General features: G+C 60.5%; 1 protein-coding gene and 1 long non-coding RNA gene across 2 annotated transcripts in view; both read left to right on the top strand.

Moving 5' to 3' along the window:
- OGFR (opioid growth factor receptor) overlaps positions 1-7,461 on the top strand; it is a 22,773-nt gene that overhangs the window by 14,070 nt on the left and 1,242 nt on the right. Inside the window, exons 5-10 of the mRNA XM_011992429.1 lie at positions 3,175-3,241; positions 4,649-4,717; positions 5,339-5,574; positions 6,356-6,471; positions 6,661-6,739; positions 7,111-7,222. Coding sequence (XP_011847819.1) covers positions 3,175-3,241; positions 4,649-4,717; positions 5,339-5,574; positions 6,356-6,471; positions 6,661-6,739; positions 7,111-7,222 — 679 coding nt within the window. The remainder of the gene's footprint in view (positions 1-3,174; positions 3,242-4,648; positions 4,718-5,338; positions 5,575-6,355; positions 6,472-6,660; positions 6,740-7,110; positions 7,223-7,461) is intronic.
- Positions 4,398-6,740, top strand: LOC105548365. The gene is made up of 3 exons (XR_001007382.1): positions 4,398-4,717; positions 5,339-5,417; positions 6,661-6,740. It is a non-coding gene; the product is annotated as an uncharacterized LOC105548365 (long non-coding RNA).

Raw genomic sequence — 7,461 nt, forward strand, 5'->3', positions numbered from 1 at the left:
GGGCCTGGTGGCTCATGCTTGTAGTCCCAGCACTTGGGGAGGCCGAGGCGGGTGGATCACACAGTCAGGAGTTCGAGACCCGCCTGGCCAATATGGCGAAACCCCGTCTCTACTAAAAATACAAAAAAAATGAGCCGGGTGTGGTGGCGCACGCCTGTAGTCCCAGCTACTCAGGAGGCTGAAGCAGGAGAATCACTTGAACCTGGGAGGTGGAGGTTGCAGTGAGCCGAGATCACACCACTGTGCTCCAGCCTGGGCGACAGAGTGAGACTCCCTCTCAAAAAAAATAGAACAGTATTGTATGACTTTAATATTATAGGAAATTAAAATGTCAGTGTCAGTAAAGTTTCATGGGCACATCCCACACCTGTTTGTGCATTTGTCATGGCTGCAACGTGAAACAGAGCGACTGGGTGGCTGCACAAAATACTGTCAGGCCCCCATCTCGGGAGACTGTGCCTGCCACAGCACGGGGCTGGCTTCAGCTGGGGGCTTTGTCTGAGGACAGATTTCTGTGGCTGACAGGCCACCTTTTGCGGGAGGCACTGAGGCCCCCTCCTATACAGACAGTTCCTGCTCAAGGACCACTGGTTCCCCCAGAGGGACCTTCCGGGCTCTCACTTGGGTTTGCCGCCAGCCAGCAGCAAGGGTCCAGTTCACAGATGGCAGCAGGGCAAGGGCTGTGCGTCGGAGGAGGGATGGGCAGCCCCGCTGAGCCTGGCACCCTGAAAAGCCTCAGGAGACAGGGACGAGGAGTAGCTTAGGGAAGCTGCTGGCAGCACTGCCTCCCTTTGTCCCCCCCACACACCCTGTCCTCCTGAGCGCGGGAGGGCAGCTACCACAGCTGACTTGTCCCCATGGGGCTCCCAGGCTGTTTCATTGAGGACATTCTTCAGAACTGGAGGGACAACTATGACCTCCTTGAGGACAATCACTCCTACATCCAGTGGTGAGTTGGGGAGAATGGGAGGATGGGCGGTGGGGGAGGCTTCGGGGGAGGGGTCCTCCCAGGCAGGAGCCTTCCCCATGCTGCTTCCTGGTGTGACTGAGCACTCCCTGTCCTTCCTGGAAGCTGGTGTCCATATGACACGAATGGACATTACTGGACATGCAAGAGCCACTGAGGGAAGGCTCAGGTCTGTCCCCAGTCTGTGGGCTCTTGGTGACCAGGGGGACAGGAAGGGCTGCACACAAGCTCCCTGAAACAGGAGAGGGGCGGGTCCTGCCTGCCAGAGGGGCAGCCTTGGTGCCAGGAGGCCTCTGTGAGCCTCAAGAGGTGGCCCCCGTGTCCCACTCAGCTGGGGCAGGATCCTGGCATAGTGCTGGGGTGAGCCACGTGGCAGGCGTCTCGGGGATCCACACTGTAACCTCCAAACACAGCAAGCCCTACTCTGGGGACAGCTCTCTGGGCGTCCACAGGGAGCCTCTGCCGGTGTGCGATGTGTCACGAGTGACAGCACAAGAGAGGGAAGACTTCCGTGAGGACTAGAAAGGAAGGCCCTGGTCTGCCCGGGGTGGATGGCCGCAGGGCCCCTTGCTGTCTGAGTCACCTCCCCAGTGCTGCTGAGCATGCAGGCTGTGGCTCATGGCCACACACCTCCTGTCCTGGGCCCTCGCCCGCTCACCTGAGCTCTCCCACCCGAGCTCTCCCACCCTTGCTCCTCTGCCTAGCCACTCCCTCCTAGAGTTGAGCCTGGGGGAGCCCAGAGAGGATGGGAGCTGCCCCAGGCTACACAGCAAGTACATGCCTGAGGGCTGGAAGCAGCTCTCCTAACCCCTTGCCTGGGCATCTCTTCTCCTGCAGGCTGTTTCCTCTGCGAGAACCGGGAGTGAACTGGCATGCCAAGCCCCTCACGCTCAGGGAGGTCGAGGTGAGCCAGGCCTTGGCTGTGGCTGGAGGGGGAGATGGGGAGGCCTGGGCAAGCCACGCCTCTTCAGAGACAGGGTCACATCTGACAGCAGGCATTGAGTGCCCCCTCAGGGGCCCCTTGAAAGGCAGAGGTCCAGTATGATGACCGTCAGTATGATGACCTTCCCTCCCCAGTGGTCCTCGCCCCACCAGGCATCTAGAGAAACCTAATTTCCGAGGCTGTTTGTCCCCATGCGGGAGTCTGGGGCGGAGCCCCTGAGAGACCTGGAATGGCGGGATCTGCCTTTCTCACCACTGGTTTAGGCTGGAGTGGGGTCTCCCAAGTCTGGAAGCTGCCCCTGAAGGATGCAGGGACTTAGAAAGCCAAGGGGCCCCTCCTGGCGCTTTCCCATGGCCAGCGACTTCCTCTCGGGGGAGGGCAGCAGCCTCGGGCCCTGGCAAGAGCTCGGAGCAGCTCAGAGGAGAGATGAAGACATGAATGTGTCTCTCGTCACTTTACCCTAAAAGTCTAAGTTCAGGCCAGGTGCCGTGGCTCACATTTGTAATCCCCACACTGTGGGAGGCTGAGGCGGGTGGATCACCTGAGGTCAGGAGTTTGAGACCAGCCTGACCAACGTGACAAAACCCCGTCTCTACTAAAAATACAAAAAAACGTAGCCGGGCGTGGTGATGGGCACCTGTAATCCCAGCTACTCAGGAGGTTTAAGCAGGAGCCCGGGCCGGGGCCGGGTCTGGCCTGGGAGGCTTCGCTTCTGCACCTGCGGGAGCCCGGGGCTGGCTGGTGGGGCCTCCGCCTGTTACTTTTGTTACCGCCGGACGCCTGTCAACGCCAGGGTTACTTTTGTTGCCAGTGGCTCCCTGAGCCGCGCTGGGAACGCCGCATTGTCACAGCCCGGTCCCGGTCGGGGAGCTGGGATTTATTTGGGAGCGCCCTTCCAGCTGAGCTGCCCGGGTTGTGGGGCCCGGGAAGTATCTGGAACTCCGAGCCATAGGCTCCGCATGGTTTCTCCCCTTGGCACCCAGCACTGTTTGCATTTGCGCCTGGCCATGGTGGAGTGGGCAGTGAGAGAGCACGGAGGGGCTGGGCCCTGTCGCCGGGAGGGCAGCTGCCAGGCAGGCTGGGCAGGGGGGTGGGGTCTGGCACTGTCCCCCAGGACGGCGTGACCCCTGGGTGAGCTCTGACGGGCTCCCCTCACTGGAGTGCCTCAGGCCACTCTCCTGAAGCGGTGCTCAGAGGCCCTGACCATCCTGCCAGGCGCCTGTGACCTTTGACCTCTTCCCTTCTGCCTCCTGCTGTGGCTTCTGTCGCCAAGCCCCTCCCCTTCTCCTTCGGACCCCTCAGGCCTCCTGAGCTGCCTGCGCTGGACCCTGGTGGGGCTGTTTCACTTTCTCCTGGGCAGTGTCATGTGTGCACCTGTGGGCTGACTGTGGCCACGTGCAGTCAGGACCTAGCCTCCAGAACTGACCCAGGGAGGCTCCCGCTGGCCCCAGGAAGAAGTAGAAACTGATGGCTGGGCCGGGGGAGAGAACCACAGGAGCAGGCCCTGTTGAGAAGTCAGGCTGAGAGGCTGGTGGTGGTGGCTCAGGCCTGTAATCCCAGCACTTTCGGAGGCCTAGGTGGTCAGATCACCAGAAGTTAGGAGTCCAAGATTAGCCTGGCCAACATGGTGAAACTCTGTCTCTACTAATAACACAAAATTAACCAGGCGTGGTGATGGGCACCTGTAATCCCGGCTACTCGAGAGGTTTAAGCAGGAGAATCACCGAAACCTGACAGGTGGAGGTTGCAGTGAGTGGAGATTGCATGAAGCTCCCATCTCCAGGGAAAAGAAAAAGAAGGAAATCAGGCAAAGAGGCAATGCCAGGCCCCAGCCGGAGCTCAGCGGGGAGCCAGGGGATACAGTGGCTGACTGGGCCTCCCAGACCCCCTTCTGGCACTCCCCGGGGATCCTGGGTCCCAGCTGTTGCCCTGGACAAGCACACCCATTCCTGCCCTACCCACCGAGTGGGGCTCAGCCCCAGCCCCCCTACCCTCATCACAAGGTCAGGGCTGTGTCCCAGCATCCTCATCACTAGGTACTTCCAGCCCTTTGCTTAGCCTCATGATGCTTGGCCTGCAGAGATGGGGGCTGAAGGGCTTGGGGCATCAAGAGGACCTGACGTCTTGCTGAGAAGCCATCTCCAGACAGGGCTGGAGGCTGGAGACTCAGGGCCTGACCTCACCATGGCCAGTGAGGTGTGGGGTTGGGCAGGGAAGGGGCATTCATTCATCAGACGCTGCCAGAAGCACCTGGGTCCCCTCCTGGGGCTATAGGTGGTGAGGCCACTGCCCCCAAGAACACGGCCTGGTGACTTTAGAGCACAAAGCAGGGGAGGTCTTCAGGGGCACAGAACAGAGGCTAAACCCAGAGTGGGGGGTGGCCAGCAGGCCTAGGAGGAGGAGAGGGTCAGGGCCACACCCCTGGGGAGGTGCACGTCAGCCAGGGGCCATCCTAAGGTGGAAACCAGGAGTCCCAAGGGGGCCTATAGAAGGAGCAGACCCCTGCTTGGCTACTGTAGCCCTCTCTGGTTCTGTGCAGGGTGTTCGGGTACTTTACTGAGCCCCAAATCTGCCCCACTGGGAACCCCTGAAAAAGAACCAGGGCGGGAGAACGAAAGGGAGGAGCCGTGAAACCCCCATCCTTTAAAGACAGGCCCAGGCCCTGCAGCCCTCACCATGGTGGGGGCTCACTTGGGGGTCTCCCATGGGGGTCCTAATCCCATCTCTTCTCTTCCCAGTCCAGGATGACAGGGTCCCGAAACTGGCGAGCCACGAGGGACATGTGTAGGTACCGGCACAACTACCCGGTACGTGCTTGCCCCTGCCCCAGGACACAGAGCCCTCCCACCAGCTGCTCTTCTCAGAATGTCCCGGCTTCTTCTGGAAGGCCGGCCTGGCTTGCTGCACCAGGGCCACAGTTCTGGGCAGGACCCTGCCTGGGGCACAGCCTGGTGTAGATTCAGAGCCCTGCCCATCCCCTCTCGTGGGAGACCACAGGCGTCCCCCTACCTTTCTGAGCACACTGTAGCCTTGCAAATGTGGCCATAGTGCCAGCCATGATGTCACCCACACGGCACCCCACCCCATGCCAATCCTGTCTCCTGCGGGTGGTGGCTGTCCTCAGCAGTTACCTCCACACCCCTGAATCACAGAAACTCCTGTGCTGCCTTCAGGGTGCTGAGGAGGGGACCTGCCAGACCTGCCAGGCCTGGCCTGGCTGGCGAGATGGGGAACGGGGGGTCCCTGCCACTTGGAGACAGCTGCGGTCCTCTGAATGGCCCCCACCTGCAGAGTGAGGAGCCATGCGGACTCCTGGGGTCTTGGGCCAGCCTGGAGGTTTGCAGGTGCTCCTCCCCGAAAGGCACGGAGGGCCCCAGGGCAGCTTGTGTCTGATGGGTCCCTGCTGTCCCCTTTCTCTGGCTCTTCAGGATCTGGTGGAACGAGACTGCAATGGGGACACGCCAAACCTGAGTTTCTACAGAAATGAGATCCGCTTCCTGCCCAACGGTAGGTGCCCCACAACCGCTGGCAGCCGGCACTTCCATCCTTGCCTGGCGGGGGTGGTCCACTGGGGCCTGGTTTGGGATGTCCCCCGGGGATTACCGGGACCACGGCTTTCAAATAGCGCCACAGTGCCCCCTGGAGGCGGCCAGAGGGACTCCAGGTCCGCCAGCCTGGGATCTCTGCAGAGGTGTTTGGGTCAGGGTGGGCTAAGTCTGCAGAGAGCCAGAGCCTGAATATCGGCGGCTTTTCAGGCCACACGGTCTCTGTCAAAACCGCTGAGCGCCTCCACGACCTCATGAAAGCCACACATAAACCAAGGAGCTAAGGATGGTTTTTATATTTTTAAACAGTTGGAAAAAAATTAAAGTAGAGGCCGGGCCTGGTGGCTCATGCTTGTAGTCCCAGCACTTGGGGAGGCCGAGGCGGGTGGATCACACAGTCAGGAGTTCGAGACCCGCCTGGCCAATATGGCGAAACCCCGTCTCTACTAAAAATACAAAAAAAATGAGCCGGGTGTGGTGGCGCGCGCCTGTAGTCCCAGCTACTCAGGAGGCTGAAGCAGGAGAATCACTTGAACCTGGGAGGTGGAGGTTGCAGTGAGCCGAGATCACACCACTGTGCTCCAGCCTGGGCGACAGAGCGAGACTCCCTCTCAAAAAAAATAGAACAGTATTGTATGACTTTAATATTATAGGAAATTAAAATGTCAGTGTCAGTAAAGTTTCATGGGCACATCCCACACCTGTTTGTGCATTTGTCATGGCTGCAACGTGAAACAGAGCGACTGGGTGGCTGCACAAAATACTGTCAGGCCCCCATCTCGGGAGACTGTGCCTGCCACAGCACGGGGCTGGCTTCAGCTGGGGGCTTTGTCTGAGGACAGATTTCTGTGGCTGACAGGCCACCTTTTGCGGGAGGCACTGAGGCCCCCTCCTATACAGACAGTTCCTGCTCAAGGACCACTGGTTCCCCCAGAGGGACCTTCCGGGCTCTCACTTGGGTTTGCCGCCAGCCAGCAGCAAGGGTCCAGTTCACAGATGGCAGCAGGGCAAGGGCTGTGCGTCGGAGGAGGGATGGGCAGCCCCGCTGAGCCTGGCACCCTGAAAAGCCTCAGGAGACAGGGACGAGGAGTAGCTTAGGGAAGCTGCTGGCAGCACTGCCTCCCTTTGTCCCCCCCACACACCCTGTCCTCCTGAGCGCGGGCAGGGCAGCTGCCACAGCTGACTTGTCCCCATGGGGCTCCCAGGCTGTTTCATTGAGGACATTCTTCAGAACTGGAGGGACAACTATGACCTCCTTGAGGACAATCACTCCTACATCCAGTGGTGAGTTGGGGAGAATGGGAGGATGGGCGGTGGGGGAGGCTTCGGGGGAGGGGTCCTCCCAGGCAGGAGCCTTCCCCATGCTGCTTCCTGGTGTGACTGAGCACTCCCTGTCCTTCCTGGAAGCTGGTGTCCATATGACACGAATGGACATTACTGGACATGCAAGAGCCACTGAGGGAAGGCTCAGGTCTGTCCCCAGTCTGTGGGCTCTTGGTGAGCAGGGGGACAGGAAGGGCTGCACACAAGCTCCCTGAAACAGGAGAGGGGCGGGTCCTGCCTGCCAGACGGGCAGCCTTGGTGCCAGGAGGCCTCTGTGAGCCTCAAGAGGTGGCCCCTGTGTCCCACTCAGCTGGGGCAGGATCCTGGCCTAGTGCTGGGGTGAGCCACGTGGCAGGCGTCTCGGGGATCCACAGTGTAGCCTCCAAACACAGCAAGCCCTACTTTGGGGACAGCTCTCTGGGCGTCCACAGGGAGCCTCTGCCGGTGTGCGATGTGTCACGAGTGACAGCACAAGAGAGGGAAGACTTCCGTGAGGACTAGAAAGGAAGGCCCTGGTCTGCCCGGGGTGGATGGCCGCAGGGCCCCTTGCTGTCTGAGTCACCTCCCCAGTGCTGCTGAGCATGCAGGCTGTGGCTCATGGCCACACACCTCCTGTCCTGGGCCCTCGCCCGCTCACCTGAGCTCTCCCACCCGAGCTCTCCCACCCTTGCTCCTCTGCCTAG

This window comes from Mandrillus leucophaeus, unplaced genomic scaffold (genome assembly GCF_000951045.1).
Source record: "Mandrillus leucophaeus isolate KB7577 unplaced genomic scaffold, Mleu.le_1.0 Scaffold41, whole genome shotgun sequence".
In the NCBI taxonomy this organism is placed as follows: Eukaryota; Metazoa; Chordata; class Mammalia; order Primates; family Cercopithecidae; genus Mandrillus; species Mandrillus leucophaeus.